This window comes from Tachypleus tridentatus, chromosome 13 (genome assembly GCF_004210375.1).
Source record: "Tachypleus tridentatus isolate NWPU-2018 chromosome 13, ASM421037v1, whole genome shotgun sequence".
NCBI classification, from domain to species: domain Eukaryota; kingdom Metazoa; phylum Arthropoda; class Merostomata; order Xiphosura; family Limulidae; genus Tachypleus; species Tachypleus tridentatus.
Window position 1 is genome coordinate 174434238 of NC_134837.1, and position 19852 is coordinate 174454089.

Here is a 19852-nt window from a genome sequence, read left to right on the forward strand (position 1 = left end):
AAACTGAAAAAACAGTGAAACTGTACAAATGATTATATTGTAATATATGAACAATAATGTTATAATGTATGAATAATGATTACAAAAGGTAATGCTAGAATATATGTTGTCATAAAATAGAAATTTTCAGATGTACTGCATAGACCAGAAAAATTAAATTAGAAAAACGTAAATCATTTGAAGTAAACCACATTGTTAAATTCATTCATAAAAGACCTGAAACGGTCATAGTGGTTAACGTGGTCGGACTGTGAATCCATCAATTCAAGGTTCCCGTCCCGTTAGTGCATAAACGTGTTTTGTATTTTGGGACTACGTGTGCACTATAAGAATGATGTTTTCAGCCAAACAAGAGTTGGTGGTGGCTGCTGTTGTGTTATGAAACAATTTTTTTTGCGAGTATTGTATAACACAATAAAAAATCGTCAGTTTTGATTGCAAATACTCCATAACACAACAGAAAATCTCCAGTTTCGTTTCTGAGCATTACATAACACAACAAAAAATCTCCAGTTTTTTTTTTACGAGCATTACACAACACAACAGAAAATCACCAGTTTTATTTGCACCTACATACGCTAATACTTGGTATAACAGTGAATATATATACATATATTTATGTGATTATATTACGGATTACTGCGTTGAAACACACTACTGTTTGATGTGTAAAGAAAAGATAAACTAGTTAAAACCATTTTACATAGGTAGCTATCTATTTTACTACTCTATTATATTTCTATTGAAACGCAGACTTCTATTTTTGTCAGAGCACAAATATAGTGTTTGTTGTGATGTTTGAGTGATTTCAACAAAATTCCGATATTTATTTAATTTATAGACCACGTGTTTTGTTGTTTTATCTTAATACATACTAATGCGCATTCATAACTGTTAGTCGAACACTTTCTGCAGTTGCTAAAGTATTCAAACTTAATTTTTAATAATAAATTAAACTTATCTTTAGAGAAATAAATAAACATTGGTAAAGAAATATGATACACTATTTTCACTGTTTTCTCTATATCGTAAGTTACTAGAATCATTTCTCTGGTTGTTTTAACTTTAGCTTGTGATACATGTATTTAACTGTATGCCACCACACCGGTAACCTGATTTGTGAACTTTGAGCAGTAGCTGTTTAAATGAGTTCGTTGTAAATCAAGGACATTGGTGTTCATGGAACTACAGTAGCTTTGGTTTGTTCATTATATTTAACTAATCTTATTGCAGTTCTCGTTTAAAAAGTCATTCCGCAAATATGTGTTCATTAAATGCTATATATGTGTGAAATTTCTGCTCAGACCGGTCTCTGTCCTCATTAATACAGCACTCAAACGAGTAAGTGCTTTAAATGTACTTGAAAACAAAACTGAAGTGGGTATTATACAATGCTTCACAGTGTAATACGATGCTCAAATTGAGCTCAGGAATTTAGAATATTCAGATACCAAAGGTAGTTTGTGTAACTGGTTTATCATTTCACATACTCTGTAAAAACCTGAGGTGTGATACAAGTATTCTCAATATTAACGTTATTTATTACGAAAATGAGTAAAATTTCACAGCTCAGTGTGTAAGTGAACAAAACGTAGGTAAAGTTTTAAGTAAATGGTGTGTATGTACATCTTTTTCAGGTGTATAATTTCTATCAGTATTTCTAAGATGTGTTTTCGTATTTTACTTTCTTAAAGTGTGAACAGATTTCGTTAATCAATAGTATACCAAAGATCTCGGTTAAACTGCCTCAGATGAGATTAGTTCATAGGTTTTCATATCATAAAACATTCGTTGGAAATATTACACATTCGCATTAAGGAAATAAAACTGTCAGTGAAAAATAAAAAGAAGGAATCTAAAGAAACTGTGTTGGTTGGTATAGGAAATATAGTTGGTTTCTTGTCCAACCGTTTCGATCAGAGCTAAAACGTGATATGCTATGGATACCAATAACACGAAATTTAACCATAGAGCTATAAAAGTTTTTGGTCGATTTTTTTTTTTTCCAAATTGGAATATAACTTTGAATTTGCTTCTGGTTTTGTATTTTCTAAACAACAACAAAGAGCTTTCATTACCATGATAGACAAGTCACGAAATCTTACGTATTTGTAAGGCAGCATAAAACAACAGACTGCCACTCATGATAGGCTATTGATAAAAAAAAATCGTACACATTTAATCACGAATGAACGAGGTTTCTTCTGTTTGTTTTTATCATTTGCGTTGACCATAATGGTATAATGCTTATCGGATTTTATCTGTTTTCTTAAATCTATTATTCACAGTTTATTGTCATATGGCGAATTTTAGTTTAACTTCGTAAGTAACAAAAACAAGTGTAATGCCATTTCAGGAGGTTTAGTTCAGTGAAACATACTGTATGACCCGAATTAGAAACGAATCTGTGTCAACCAAGACGCGAAGAGCGGGTGGTCCTACAAAGCTTATATAAACTTGTTTATAACGTATGGCTATTTTAACACGTATTTATATCTTTATATGGATGTTTTGCAAATTATGTGGAAATCTATTCACAGGCTGATAATATTTTTGTTCAGATATTCTTTGTGTTTAATGGGAGCAGAAGGTACAAATGTGATATATTGTTTCGTATTTTTTGACACAAAAACAAGAATTGCTTCTCACAACATTATCCTGTCATTATACCGATAGAGGGTGCTATAAAGTGAAAAACAACCTTTCTTATTACAGCATTGCTCTCGCCATTATACTGATAGGGTTGTTTGTTTTTAGTTTTGCGCAAAGCCACACGAGTGCTATCTACGCTGGCAGTCCATAATTTAGCAGTGTAAGACTAGAGGGAAGGCAGCACGTCATCACCACCTACCGCCAACTCCTGGGCTACTCTTTTACCAGCGAATAGTGGGATTGACAGAACATTATAACACCCTCACGGTTGAAAGGGCGAGCATGTTTGGTGGGACGGGGATTCGAACCCACGACTCCCGGATTACGAGTCGAGTGTCTTAACCATCTGGTCATGCCAGGTTACTAATAAAGGATACTATAGAGTGAACTTGCCTTTCTTATTACAGTATTATACTGTCATTATACTGATAGAGGGTACTATAATGTAAACAAGCCTTTCTTATTACAGTATCATCCTAGCTCTGATACTACAATAAGTCGTTATTCAATGATTAGTCAATAATAACCATAAACAGTGTAAACTTTGCATACTAGATATTCTATAAACACAAACACTTCTGAACATTAAATAAACAAAACTATATCCATTCAGATAGCCTATTTCGAAACTTTGTGCTAAAACAAATAAACCAATGCTTTAAAACTAATTTGCACGTCATATTGATAAATCATTCAATTCTTTTTTTTAACACATGTTGCTTTTCAAATCACTTCTGTATTTCACCAAATTCACAAGTATCGATGTAAAACAGTTGGTCTGGTTTAGCTCTACAACGAAGCAAGAACCATCTAAATTTTGATTAAAAATCCCATGTCTTCTAAGAACGCGCGAAATTAATTTTGCGAAGAGTCGGCACTCCTTTGTGACGTCGTTTGATGTTGTAGATATTATTAAATTAACTTGTCGTGAGATGTTTTCATCACCTCGAGATCAGTAAAGCTAAACTGTTACAATATTTCTACGTAAGGATGAGTCATAAATGTTGAGCGGAATCGTGTGTATAATTAATATAAATTACTTCCCCAGAAATTACACTCGGACAGCTGTCCTATAACGGTGATTACGAAATCGTAAAGATATACGAAGTAATGATGCCAAAAGTATTCCTTTGTACGAGATTAGCTATATACAGTCATCACGAAACTTTTGACAGATGTTTATGCTGAATTTATACGTCTGAATTGAAAACCGTTTCTCTCTCGTAGATAATTTTATAAACTGTTAGGGGCACTTTTTTATCCTTTTGCTTAATGAGTATATATATATATACACTTTCAGTCAGTTACAATATATATATATATATATATACTCTTTAAGCACTTTCAGTCAGTTACAATATATATATATACATTGTGATAAAAATCAGCAACTATTCACATTTTAATCCTCAAACTATCTATATATTGTATATGTTAAGTAAAATTATTTATTTTCTACGTCAAATACATTGGAAATTTAAGGAGTAAGTTGTAGAATTATTTGTTTTGTTCATCAAAACTACTGAGGGCTTTTGAATTCACCGCGAAGAATCGATCCTAGGATTTTAGCGTCTGAAGTCCATAAACTTGCCACCGGTCCACCACTTATTTGCAATATGTTTCTATTTACAGATTTCGTTTGAGTATAAGGAATCCTTTACATAACAAAGTTAAGAACACACGGGCAGTTTAGTGCATAAATAGTTTAGAAAACTATTTTATAAATCTGATAGGGACTTGAACCCTATCAAATAGTTCTGAGGTTCAGAGAATAATTGAAAAAAAAAAAAAAAGATCACTCTAACTGTGTAAATAATATTTAGCAGGTGGCGACATCTTTCAGTAGCCTCAAGAAAATATAGTAAACATCAGGCTAAGAGAATAAGAAACACTCTGTAGGCGTAGAATTCTTTCTTAGTCACAGTTCAAAATCATAAAAATAAATTTTCCACACACACACAATTTTAGTGAATCTACAAGTGTCTAACAGTATGAAAGTTGGAGCATGTTTCTCTAGCTATGTTTATTGCATAAAAGTTGTTGCTTTCAACACAGTAAGAGACAAAAATACATTTATTACATTCAGCTTAATACTTTATATAAAACAGGGTGTTAGTAGTTACCGTCAGCACTAACACAGTCGTAGTTTAAAGTATGAATTTAGTAGGTTAGTTGGTCGGTCACAGGGGAAAGCAGAAAATAGGTCATTACAATGGTCAAGTCCCGCTCTGGTGCAGCACTAAGTCTACAAATTTACAAAGCTAAAATCAAGGGTTTGATTCCCCTCGATGAACTTTGTGTGGCCTGATGTGGCTTTGCTATAAGAATCACAACCACAATAGTCTGAAAATGTTAGTTCTGTAGAGTTAGCGATCATCAATGAGTTATGCCATACAGAACTCAGACTTTGTCTCATCCAGCTCAAACCTCAATATTAGAACCAAATACAGCTCTCTTTGTATTGGAAAGTCACCTGAGAGGTACAAGAGACAAACTCCAAAATTCCATAACTTAGAGATGCCTTGTGAAAGGAGTGGCGGTCTATTCCTATAGATGTGTACTACCTGTTGACGATAAATGTTAGTAAAAGAACAAAGACTGTCAAAAACGACACAGATGGGCCTTTTCCTTACCTAATTCAAACAATTAAGTAGAAAATAATGAGTGATGCACACGCCAGAGGGACAGAGAGTTATGTACTACGTTACTGGAATTAGGTAACATTTATTTACCAGTTCACCCTGTAAGGAATGTAATGAATATGGAATGAGAACTTTAAGATATAAGTTTTGTTTTGTGATTTGGTTTGAATCACCCGTTTTATTTTATGTTTTTCTGTCTCACATAGTGAGCGGCAGTTCTAGTTGTGAGGTGTTGAGAACTCGATCTTCTATATCTATTTATAATTCTTGAATTTAGTTTATTTCACACGAGAACTTGTATCTCTCACTTACCCACTCTAAGTTGGTCACACTTTCGTACGTACCTCTCTCAAAAAAGAATACGTTATTTCTTTTCCATTCCATGGTTTGTATTCTAGTTTTATTCGTAAAGTAATTGCTGATGGTTGCAAAAGAGATCTCTCTGTCCTACAATAACAAGTGGTATGAAGCTGGGCTTACTATTGGTACATTAACAAGATAATTAACAGATTTAAAATTGACAAAGACGTATAGACAAAAACGTTCACAAGGTTACAGGCGTATCTTTAAGTCAGTGGGTGCTTTGTTCATTAAGATGACAGAATAAAGCAGAGTTACACCACTAACATTCGACCACAGTTTCAAAAAATTCATCGATGCAAAGTCCAGTTGACATTTATACGCTAGCTTGAATGAATGTAGTTTCGGAAACTAATATCCATGCACTGTGAAGGGCATGTGAATAGTTTACTAACAGTGTGCGTGTGTTTAAGACTGACTCAAAAACCTGTTAGAGTAAAAAACTGTGGTGTGGGAAAACATCACACAATCACAGCCACACATGAGAATAATGATGAAGGTTATGATTCCAAGAGTATGGATTATACAGTATTCAACTTATAGTTAGTGATTAATCTATGGTTCCAAGAGTATGGATTATACAGCATCCAACTTATAGTTAGTGATTAATCTATGGTTCCAAGAGTATGGATTATACAGCATCCAACTTATAGTTAGTGATTAATCTATGGTTCCAAGAGTATGGATTATACAGCATCCAACTTATAGTTAGTGATTAATCTATGGTTCCAAGAGTATGGATTATACAGCATCCAACTTATAGTTAGTGATTAATCTCAGTCTAAACGAGTTATAATAAATTTAATAAGAACAATAATGTTTTACCTGACTTTAATGAAGCCTGAAACTCAAATATGTCAAATAATTCTAATTTTTCGCACCAAAGAGATTTCTAAGGATCAACTGTAAACTTATGTTTCATTACGTTATGGTTTTTATCTACTGATCACAAGAGTGTCTTATATGCACATACGTTTTTATCCATCGCACCCTGTCCTCCTGTGGGTCAGATGTAAGTCTCAGGGGTTACATATGGCATTATCAAACTGTACTTGTGAAGCCATTTTCCATTGAAAAAACGTTTTTCGCTTACTTACACATTTTTCATGTAGTTAATCACAATTTGATTATTAATAACATATGATTAATAATTAACCATATAATTTGACTTTGTATATCAAATGTTTGATAAATACGCAACCTAGGCAGCTGACGTCTGACGTTTTCACAAACAATAAAATAGTTTTAATTCAAATTTGTAATGTAAATACAGTTACATCATTAACTTACTTGGATTAAAACGAAAGAGTTAAAGTTAACCTAACAGGTCTTTATTTTCGCCTTTACATTAGTAAGTTTGTATATCCTTTTGAATCCATGTGAATGGCAAAATGCCTATATATCTCTATAGTGTGTAAAATAGTTACTTGTGAATTAATATGAAAGGTAAAAGACATTTTTATTTTTATTGCATCTGAGATGGTTACTTCTGAATAAATGTCAAAAGGCATTTTCGTTTCTATAGTGTGTTACATACATTTCTTTCATTGATTTTTTAATAAAGTATAGTAAATCAAAAGATAAACATAGAAACATTACTTGCCCTCCTTCCTGCTCTGTTGTTATGTCTGTTTAGGACGCCATCTACAGTTTTCTTCGTTTTCTTTCTCGTCCAAGGACCATCAGAAAACGAACGGGAGAATTTTATTCCATATTGCAGGTTATCTGCGCAGCCGCCCCATTTGAAATCCCCGTGTGGTGGTCCATCTGGTACACGACCGCAACCGCATAAGAGCAGCGTCCCGGCACTACAGGCACGTGCGACTGTGTGGCCCAAAGCAGCAGAGGAAAGGGCATACACGAAAGCTTGTTCTCTCGTCCCTGTAATTCAGTCATACAATCAACACCCATAATATGTCGTCATTTCATTTTAATACATCTTTTATTATGGGTGACATAACCACGTGACTGTTATTCAAATACGTAGATTATGGAGAAAATTTAGTGGCGTTAATTTGCACACAAGTTAAGTGATGGTACGAAACTTTTAACACTTTGTTCAACGCTCTTTTTCTGAGCATGAAGGAACTTCTAAAATATGTTTGTTGTCAGAAAATATTGTTGAAATCAGTTAAAGTCTAACATGTTTTGTGTATATCCCACAGATTATTCTACTTCTTTATCTATTACCGTTTCCCTTCGTTTGCTTTTACAGATCTCTCTAACCGCCACGTCATCATGACCATATCTTAGAGCATGGCTTGAAAAAGAAATTATAAGCAATACTTCCGATGTCAACGAAACTACGAGAGATTGTAGTAAATTGAAAACCATTATTTTTGAAAGGCCGCACATATTTTAGTGTGTAAAATAAATTATCAACCATTAACTAATTCAATAGCTAAACAGCATCCTCCTTTGTTGCATTAAACTCTACCAGTCTGATCTCCTAGAACATTTTGATAAAGCGTGGGGCAAGTCAAGACTTTCTGTTTGTTTGTTTATGAATTTCGCGCAAAGCTACACGAAAGCTGTTTGCGCTAGCTGTCCCTAATTTAGTGGAGTAAGACTAGAGGGAAGGCAGCTAGTAATCACCACCTACCATCAACTCTTGCGCAACTCTTTTTCTAACAAATAGTGGGATTGAACGTCACATTATATCGTCTCCACGGTTAAGAGGGGGAGCATTTTTGGTGTGACTGGGATTCAAAACCGCGATTCTTATATTACGAGTCGAACGCCTTAACCCACCTGGCAATGCCGGGCGCCTTCTGTTTAATTTCTAGCATTCGTGTATTTTTGTTTAAAATAATTTCTAACTGTAATTAGCTTTGGACCTAAACTTCAAAGTACCAATCAACACTAACTTTACCACAACCCTCCAGACGTTCTAATTAGAAAATAAAAGTGAAAATTAACGTCAAGGCTGATAATGTTTGTAACAAAATAAACACCAAGCACCTTGAACTTATATCCTATGTCTCAGTAAGTCTAAACAAATAATTAGCTGCGTTATCCATTTCACATGTTACATTTCTTTCACAATTTCTTCCAATGCCCGGCATGGCCAGGTGTGTTAAGGCGCTCGACTCGTAATCTGAGGGTCGCGTGTTCGAATCTCGGTCGCACCAAACATGCTCGCCCTTTAAGCCGTGGGGGCGTTATAATGTTACGGTCAATCCCACTATTCATTGGTAAAAGAGTAGCTTAAGAGTTGGCGATGGGTAGTGATGACTCGCTGCCTTCCCTCTAGTCTTACACTAGTAAATTAGGGACGGCTAGCGCAGATAGCCCTCGTGTCGCTTTGCGTGAAATTCAAAAAACAAACAAACGCTTTCTTCTTGTATGTCGTACCTGTAATTACTACATTTGTTATGACATGCATGTTTTTCTATTAATTTTACATGAGGAAAGGGAGTAAGAATTTATCTCTCTTCTTATGATCCGAACAGTCAATAGTGTCTGATTTTTAGAACAGCCTGCGATGTAACAGACAGCCGCCTTTCTTTATTATTAAAAACTAGTTAATTTATTGAACATGACCAATTTAAGGCAATCCTGTAATAAAACAGACATCCACCTCTGGTTTTGTTTTCAAAGCTACCTAGCCTATTACAGGAAGAAAAAATACAGAAATTACATGCTTACGAAGTAAAATATATTAGTAATTAGACCAGTGAACTATTATTGTGCAGGTTGGATAAAACAAATTATTTATATAAGGATACAAATATAATTACACATGCAATCTTAAAAAGAAAATACTGTGAAATAATTTAGTATTACACGAATTATTAAAATATTTAAATAACTGTAAGGCTTATAAAAAAACTGGATCAGTGGCATAGCGCTTAGCTCTAAGGTCAAGTCAACAATTCTTCTGAGTTTAGTATGCCCGTGCAAGTAAGCTAAGCACTGAAACACAACATTGGAACCTTACGTAACGCATACCTGATGTAAGATCAGGGGTGTAGTTTGGGGCTAGAGTAATCGATGAGCAATTCCACCTTCTGCTGCTAAAAGTTTCCTGGCAGGTTGTCATGGTAACGTTAGATGCTGTGGTGACGTAAGGCATGACCTCCAGCTCGTGCTTACAAACCTTGCACTGTCTACCTTTGTCTATCAAATGTCGGTTCCGGGCTTGTACGCACCTGGACCGCTTGTCCCAAGTTATCGTCGTCTTAGCTAGAGATCTGATAATTAAATAAAAAACACCATAACTTATTATTGAAAAACATACCAATAGAGGGAATGTTAACTAAGTTACGTTCACGCTAAAGGATTATGTTTAGTTGGCTTTAAACACCCTAGTACTTGCATTGCCTTGTCAGCGATTCTGAATGTGACGGTTTTTGTACTAAGCAGCTACGTCATGTTTAACAAGATAAAAATCAGTTAGTGGGCTTTCTCACGTACACTACACCGGCGTTCGTTCTGGCATCAAGAATGTCTAATGTACGAAGCACGAACCGCTACACTCACGATCTTTGCTCAGTTGTTTTCAGGTTCTCAACACCTACAACTGAATTCCATGACCCTGCATGCGTGGGTCTCAACTCTCAAAGAGTTGAAACCAGCTTCTGATTTTGTAAAATCAAAATACTTGACAAAGTTCACTCATAATATGGTCTTCACAGTCCTTGGAGCCATTTTATCTTATGCTTTCTCCCTACAAATACTGGAATACTTGTATTTCACACAGTCAAATAGCTTACTTTCTCTCTTTCTCTTTCGTTTGTTTGTTTTTTGAATTTCGCGCAAAGCTACACGAGGTCTATCTGCGCTAGCCGTCCCTAATTTTGCAGTGTAAGACAAGAGGGAAGGCAGCTAGTCATCACCACCTAACGCCAACTCTTGGGCTACTGTTTTACCAACGAATTGTGGGATTGACCGTTACATTATAACGACCTCACGGCTGAAAGTGCGAGAATGATTTGTGCGACCGCGATTCGAACCCATGACCCTCGTATTACGAGTCGAACACCTTAACCCACCTGGCCATGTCGGGCCCCTCTTTCTCTTTCACTCGCTCTACCGAACCTGTAATGTGACGACTAAATGTTACGTGGTATTAACGCGACTATTAAAAATTTCGAATTTCGTTATATAATTAACTGCTTAATATAATAAAAAAACATTATTCACAATTTCAGTATACTGTATTCTATGAATCAGTTTCAAAAGTGTGTCAGAACAATCACTTTAGCCCCTTATCCCATATGAGAATAATACTTTCCGTGTTAAGTCACAATTACTTTAGTTTATTTAAAAGTAACTTTTTGCCTGACTTATGAGTTTTCTATTCTATTTCTTACCTCCAGTGGCAGAGCTGTATGTTTGCGGACTTAGATTGCTAGAATCCGGGTTTCGATACCTGTGCTGGGTAGAGCACATATAACCCATTGTGTAGCTTTGTGCTTAACTTCAAAAAAATTCTCTCTCTTTGACATTGTATTTTTTTTATTTGTTCACTGGCTAATACAAAATTTAAGCCTTCTTGAAGTGTCTGAAATAAATTTTGTTATAATTGTGTTACTGAGATATTGGATTATACTTAATATTTATAACATATTCACTGGTAACTATAAAAGAAGGTTTTGTTTAGTGAATATCAATTTTTGTAAAGTACTAAAGTATATAACATATATATTATTGTATAATGTTTAAGGTGGTTACTTTTGATTAGTACAAGGCATTTTTATTTTTATAGGGTGTGAAATAACTCAACATCTCAACAGTTCTGTATTTGCTGGTGTATAAAACGATCCCCTGTGTAAGACGACTCTTAGAGTTTTTGGAGAAAATAGAGTGTATTTCTTTGAGATTTGGTCTGTAGGACGACTCTCTGTTGCAAGCAAGTCTACGATGCTACTTTTGTAAAGAAATTATTGGAGGCTATTTTAACCTGTGATAACCTGCACTCTGCGATAACCAATACAACCACCAGTGTGAGGTTTTTATGCTCATCAAATGCTATAGACAGTGCAGTGCAGCATAACCTTAGTCATAAACATACACTAAACAACTTTACAAAGTTTTTATCATGATTGAGCTCCTTTTGCATTACTAAAAGTATTAAACCTTTAGTTATAATGACTTACTATAAAAACCTGTTTATAAACTTTATGCACTATACAAACTCTAACTTTTTTATATAAAATTAGCAATATTTTAATGTGAAAAGTGAGATCAACACATTTCAAATAAAAAGATTCATAATTAATTTTAACTAGAATGTGAGATAAATAACTTATGGTTATGAAGAATCAAAACAAATGAAACGATTATAAATATGTTATTGTAACGCAACAGGTGGCACTGTGTCAACGTACTTACTCAAAAGCAAACAAAAGTAAAAGGAACAACATAATTTGTGTTAAACATGCTATTAAGTGGAGAGTCCTTCCTGGAACTCGCATCTCTTAAACTGTGTAAAATGAGGCATTTTTGTAATAATAAAAAATATTACAACTGTCTACAACTTCTTATTTAAAATAAATTGCTCATCGTATTATTTGTACCTGGATGACTGAAGATATTAGTGATAAGATAATATCTTTACTCAAAACTGGCGTAGTCTGAGCCAAATAATGAAATAAGACTAAATAGAGTTTATTATATTTGATTTATAAAGTCCTACAAGTTGAAGAAAAAATCCAAATGGATTTCCGATTGACATTCCTCTCACATCAAGAAAGCAGACATCTAAAAAATATATGTACATACCAACAACTGAAGTTACGTCCTAGACAGGAATTTCCAAGCAAAAAACGCTATTATGTTAACTAAAACGTGAAAAAATTACTACAGACACGGGAAATGGTTCACTTGATGGCAAAGTGCCAAAACTCTCAGAAGTTTGTTTTTACACGGATAAGTTTAAATGTTATAGATTCTAGTTCAACCAAGGATAGCATATCCCTCTCTTATCGCATATTTCTTAATGTAAACTGTACTTTCTGTAAGGATATGTCTATATATGTATATGATATTACTCCTAATAACGCCCTCTCTCTAATTATCGCCCCAGGTATTTTTAAAGCTTACCTTGTGTGACAGCAACAGCAATCCAACATATGATCCACTTTTATTACCATAATTTTGATGTGAAAAAAAAGAAGGAAACATACACCATTATAAGCATTAAAATCAACAAATCACATGTGGCAAATAAAATATGAAACTGCACAACACTATAATTAGCGCTCCCACTGCAGTTTGCAACGCCCCCGAGGGCGTTAGATATAATAATATGAAGTTCCACAGCCTATTTATCACATGTATATATGCGTGTATGTAGTATGTATATAAGTAAATACGACGGTTGTGTTAAACCATACGTAAAACAATGAGGTCAATAACAAATAATACGAAAGTATATTCAAACAAACTAATGATTACAGCATAATCACCATAGTAGAAGAGACATGTGAAAACTGAGCATTAATACAGTGAAAAGGATACCCAGTCTATCAGCTGTATGTAACTCGTGTTCGCAAGCTTTACATGCAAAGTGAAACTCTTTAACTTGATTTTTTTAAAGTAGGAACGACGGAGGTGCTCAAATTGTGCAACTGAAAGTACCAAACTATTTTCTGCAGCTAGTTTTAAGACTAAATCTCTAACAGAAACCAGAAGGGTGATAAAACACACGTCAAAAATGGCACCTGAACGGCAACTAGATTAGTTCAATACAAGTTACCATAAATACTGCACACCCACTGTTCTATTAAGAAGGTGCAAGTTTTATGTACTCTAACATACACGTGCTAGTCACTCAACCATGGAGAATGCTGAGAGTGAAACAGGTATGATTTAATTGAGTAAATCTATAATACTCGTTTTTTTGTCTTTGTTCTGTATAATATAAAACATCATCTTTTTGTTTTTACTTTGAAATTAAGGTAAGTTATTACAATAGTTAATGTCTGGTATTTGAAAACGAAATCAACAAATTGTGTTGATGAAAGTAATTTGCTTGAAAGGACCAAATTAGTTTGTTACAAATCCTTAAATATGCAAGTAGTTCTAAAATTACGATACCTTCTATGAGTGCAAAGGACTGCTACAAGTAGATAAAGAAAGACCGTAAATTGTGAGAGAGTAAACATCTATACTCATGACCAATTATTAAGCAATTTTTCATTTTATCTGGATAAGTAGTTTAAGCAGGTATGGTGTTTCCCATTATATAATATAATTACAGTGAGATCTAGCTAATAGTAACACAATCGGTTTGGTTTGTTTTGAATTTCATGCAAAGCTACACGAGGGCTATCTGTGCCAGCCGTCCCTAATTTAGCAGCGTAAAACTAGAGGGAAGACTGCGAGTTATCACCTCCCACTGCCAACTTGTGGGCTACTCTTTTACCAACGAATAGTGGGATTGACCGTCACATTATAACGCCCTCACGGCTGAAAGGGTGAGTATGTTTGGTGCGATGGGGATTTGAACTCGGGACTTTTAGATTACGAGTTGAGCGCTTTAACCACTTGGCCATGCTGGGCCAACAGTGACAGAATTATTGATGTTCTGATTATTCATGCTAATTGGACGGGGAAACATAAGTTAGGCACTGTTTATATTCTCATAAAAATTAAACTTATACTTGTTTAAACTTATTGAGGATTTTAAAAGTAAGAAAGACGGCAGGTATGTTATAAAATACACCATGTTTTTTTACAAGTACTAAAGATCTAAAGACATTAAATTCCAAAAGACTTTTTTTTAAAAGCCTATACCTGCAAACTGGAATATTAATAGGTTGGATTATAAGGCAGTAACTGTGAGGTTTTTGACTTCTGAATACCAAACAAACATGAAATTACTTGGCATGACTTAAAACTTTGATTATATTTAAGCTCACGTCCAGCTGAGGGGTATTAAACTGTTCATTATTTGTTTCTATAATACACGTGTTAATTTTCACGCTATCGTCAAATTCAGCTTTTTCGTATATAATATACTTATTTCTTAGTATTACCCTTTACCAGAGTAAATGTGAGTGGCGTATACAGGTGACATGCATGATTATATAAGACTAATTTTACACCTTAGCAGCTGTTCCGGATGCATAATGGTAATAAAGAACCGAAGACTACATATTGTTTTATTAGAAACAGAATGGTAAACTGAAACTTTTTCTCTTTATTTTACAATATACTGACCTAGTCTTAAGTTTCATTATTCTGTTTAAACACTTATTTGTTTATTATCGGAGTTGTACTACCAGCGAATATTCATTTTACTTGTTACCTCTAGTGGTCTGTTTTTCAATAACTAGTTTAGTTTTATATATTTTCTATTTCATTACGTGCAACTAACAGTTGAAGATTTGGGTCACTGTACGGTAAAGCTCGCATATTTGTACCTGATTTTAAAACCTAAATTGTACTTACTTATGCTTTCATTTCACGTTTAAAACTTGAAAATAAAAGGTTAAATCTGACGGGCGGTGTATCTATCTCTATTGCTGTGTGGGTAATACCTACACAAGTACCTCCCTACCAAAATACGTTATTTTATGGAGAGAAAAAGTCAGTAAAAAAAGAAAAAGCTATAACAACTAGAATAAATACTTTCGAGCCGAAATTCAAGGTTTCTAGGTCACGTGACGAAGAAACTGTCTGCAGAAAACTGGCACAGTGCCAAAGAGCTTAATCTAATTTTTATTTTATTCATCTCTGAAAATTTATATTAATTATATCTTCTGATCACGACCTTACAGTTTTAGGCAAATACAGTACATACAGATTAGAGAAAAAACAAAATTTGACCTTAATGCTTTTATCTGTGATACTACTAAAATATACAGTGTGCAAAAAACACGTACTAAAATATACAGTATGAGAAATACGTACTAAAATTTACACAGTGTAAGAAATGCATACTAAAATTTACACAGTGTAAGAAATACATATTAAAATATACACAGTGTAAGAAACACGTATTAAAATACCCATTCTAAAAACACGTACTAAAATATACAATGTGTAAAAAACACGTACTGAAATATACAGCGTAAGAAATGTATTAAAATATACATTGTAAAAAAACACGTACTAAAATATATAGAGTGTAAGAGGCAAGTTCGTCCTTCAACACCTTTTATAAATTGCGAATGTTTTAAACCTGACATAAAACACTAGAGTCGAAGGGTGGAGTCGCCATCAGACTAGCACTTTTATGGAACTAAACCACATAGTTTCAAAAAACGAAATGCTGAGAAAAATTCTTTCACATTAATCACGATGTGAAGGTATCACGTCGCAGCTTCATTTTTTCCTTTTTTGTGTAATCATTGTTGGTTGTTGTTTTTTTGCGCGAAAGTTGTGCGCGTTGATTCAGTGAATAGATAACTTGTTTCAGAATCTCGTGCAAAGTGCCACACTCTTGGATTAATAGACTAGAGCAAGGATTCTGAAACTGTGGTACATGGAGCTTGTGTCAGTGGTACACGACACAATTAATATAAAAAATCATAAAATCTGTAATAAGCCCTACCTAAGCCTTTTCACGAACTACATACCTTATTTATGGACTCACCTTCTACCTACATAAGCCCGTTAGTGTTTTCTTCCCTTCAAATTCACAAAAGTTGCACCATATATTCTTCAATCTTGTCAGAAAAAACAATCGCATCCTTCGGCTTAATGGGTAAGTGTTAAAAATATGAATTTTTGCTACCAGGATTTTTCTTTTTTTATTTAGAACTGTGTTTGTATTTTTTAAAAATAAATAAAAAATCAATAGGCGAACCTGAAACGTTTGAAAACCATTTGACTAGAGGAGAGGTAACTAGCTAACAGAACCCTCCGTCAAATCTTAGAACCACTCCTGTCCGACCGAATAATTGGATCTTACCATCACATTTATAGCATACCCGCGGCTTGAAATTCCGTTTTGGGACGAAACTGGTTGCGAAATATAATTCCATGTATTGGCAGTTTGGTCACATTAATCACTAGGCAACACGATAGATAGCCTTTACTTTATTATTCATGTTTTCTTTTGACTTGATTTTATGATTGTGATGATCTCATGCTTAATTAAACTTTGCAAATTGCACAAATGCAAAAAGAATCTGAACAATTTACTTTTGAACAATAGTGGTCAATGGGTTATTTGAGTTTGACCATTTACGTCATCTCTCCCTTCTTACTTGATAGTCACAAGTTACTTCTCAACTGAAAAAATAAGATTCAAACTAAATAAGCCAAGGTTAAGTTTGCGATTCAAGAAATTTTGTTACCAACACAGCAACAAGAGAACAATAATAAAAAAAAACAATCATTTATGACTTTGTCTTGAAAACAACGATAAAAAAAACTGTTGTTAACAAGTGCTACCGGTGAGCATAGATTTTCTTTCCGATGTCTCAATTTCTTCGTCACAAAATATAGAGGTCCCGCCCTAAGTGAGGAATTGAGGAGCTAATCGTGAAGGCGTAATACGTTTGGGGACACCAGTTTACCGACCCCTTCAAGTTCGCGAGGTTTTAATATGTCGCTGCCGGATGTAGCGCTCCACACACACCGCTGTAGATAGTGAGGGTGAGGCTTTCGGGTCCTAAGAAAATTACAAGACCCCCTACCCACAACCCCGTGCTAGAATTCACAAGTAATACACGGCATTGTGAAAAACAAAGAAACTTCAGTAAACACGAACATTCTGTTGAGACATCGGGGAGATGGGGACTCATGGGGTTATCGTGTGAAACTGTCTAGAAAAATCTGTTAAATTTCATATTTTGTATCATATGCTTATAGTTATGCCAATACTGAAAACTATCAACAGATGAATGGGTCGGAAAATGTAATCCTTAGAATTTTAAAATATATTTTTTCTAGGTTATCAAACATCGTCTAGAAATAGTCACAGGGGGCGCTATAATCTCTGCTACAAATAAGACACATTTAATAGTTATTTTTTTATTCACTGAGTGTTCAAAGCTGCCACATTTAATAATTTAGTTATAAACGACGGAAAAAAGTCGGGAGAAAAAATTTGTCGTCCAACCTAACCAAATGAAGGCCTATAGAAACCTCAATTATAATGCTAACCCTCTGTGCTGAACTTATTAACTTGTTTTAATCCTAATTTTGATCAAAACTCAGAAAGCTACTAGAATATTAATCTTCATCAAGTAATTCATGACCAAAAACCTCTTTTTCACTTTTTGTGATTTATTCGTTATATTTCATTCAGCTATTAGATTAAAAACTCATTGGTTCCCGTTTATCCTCTGACATTTTGTTTTTCAGAGAAGGTTATTCTGAAGTCTTTAAAAACTATGTTTTCATCTTTAGATGGCTCATCTGGAAGTCTGAGAGCTTACAAAGTTAAAACTCGATACAACCAGTGAGAAAACCATAAATGGCCCTATGCATAACATTGCAGTTAACACCAAATAAGCAACAACACAGGTTTGCGGTTCGACTCACCTCCCTAAAGATGCATTTTATATTGCAAAGAAATTAGATTACATGCCATTCTAAAAACGTATTTCTGTCTTATAATGACTACGATGAAAATATAAATGAAATATGTTGTAAGATTCTGTATTGTGTACCCTTTTAAAAAAAGATTGGGCATGGCCTCGTGGTTAGCGTTCTCAGATTTAGAATTCGAGAATTCACAATTTTGGTACATTGCCGCAGAAACGCACTCCGCAGTTTGAGTCTTGGGTGTCTTTTAAAATCGAGTAACAGTGACTGTCAAGCTACAAAAATTCGGTTAAGGCAACCTAAGCGTTGGAGATGGGTACTGTTTGCCAGTTGCCTTCCTTTTAGACCATCAGATGAAAATTAGAGACGACTTTGCAGAGATAGCCATTCATTCGTGCACAAGACTTTGAAAGAAAGAAGCTTACGTCAGTCACAAAGACACTGTTCGAACAAATGTCATACTGCTGTTAAAGCAAACCACTGTTTAATAGAAAAATTTCTGATTAATACCACTAAATAACGTACAAAGAGGACACTGGATTCCTAGTGTTTTTGTTCTGTATCCGTACTTATTACAAACGATAAAAAAAATGTTTACGCAAACAGAACTACAAAGTGTTGTATAAAAATAACAGGCATTCCAGACATACCTGAAAAACATCCATAATGAGCCGCAAATAATATGAGAAACCCCTGTATATCAGCTTTCCTTCACTCCATTACTAATGCATACGTACCAGCGAGTTTTCAGATATCAATTTCAAGTATTTTAATACATTTAGCGGCCTTCGATAATTGATACAACCAGTGATTATTTTTTGTATTTAAGTCCGTCATATTGTAGCCACAAGAACTGGCTATAGAGAGTCGAATTTTTATTAGCATAAAATAATCAGTTGCGCTGCACATCGATTGATATCGATTTAATTATTGGTGGACATAACGTGTTAGTCACTGAACCACATCGGTTTCTGAATCACACGAAACTGTGAGGACTCTTAAGGTCGTGTATCAATTAACACTTTGATGTAACAGGAAATGTGCATTCGATCGTTCAGCACGTTAACAGTATACAAACATCGCACTTATTTGAGATCAGCTACTGTATCACTAACATACAAACTAAACCAGCTGTTATAAAATACAATATTGCATCGTTTCTTCTTGTTTGAAATACTGTATAAACAAAAACAAGTACAATTTCTGTACCAACATGTACATCATCTGCAGTGCTTTAGTAACGCTCAAAAACACAGTTTTTACCTTAAATGCAAGAATAATCCTATTCTTAACCTGATGATGACCCAAGGATGTCGAAACGTTGTTATTCGTTTCGTATTTTAAATAAACCTTTTAATATGTATATCAGCCATTTCTGCAGTATTTATTTACTTCAAATGGGTTCTGCGTCTCCATGTTCTGTTTTCGTTTTGGATTTCGCGCTAAGCTACAAGAGGGTTATCTGCGCTAGCCGTCCCTAATATAGTAGTGTAAGACTAAAGGGAAGACAGCCAGTCATCACCACTCCCCGCCAACTCTTGGGATACTCTTTTACCAACGAATAGTGAGATTAATCGTAACCTTATAACGCTCCCACGGCTGAAAGGGCGAACATGTTTGGTGTGACGGGGATTCGAAAACGTGACCCTCGGATTACGAGTCTAATGTCTGAACCACCTGGCCATTCCGGGCCGAGTCTCCATGGAGAGAAATTTAGTGAAAGGAACTGAGTTACTAAGTTTAATAATAAG

The 19852-nt window shown here is 34.5% G+C and overlaps 1 protein-coding gene across 2 annotated transcripts in view; it reads right to left on the bottom strand.

The window, feature by feature from the left end:
* The window catches only part of LOC143238762 (protein Wnt-11-like), a 45400-nt gene that overhangs the window by 14518 nt on the left and 11030 nt on the right, over positions 1-19852 (bottom strand). For both annotated transcript variants that reach the window (XM_076479277.1, XM_076479278.1), the window contains exons 2-3: positions 9606-9847; positions 7258-7535 (exon numbers count right to left, since the gene is read on the bottom strand). In XM_076479277.1, coding sequence (XP_076335392.1) covers positions 7258-7535; positions 9606-9847 — 520 coding nt within the window. The remainder of the gene's footprint in view (positions 1-7257; positions 7536-9605; positions 9848-19852) is intronic.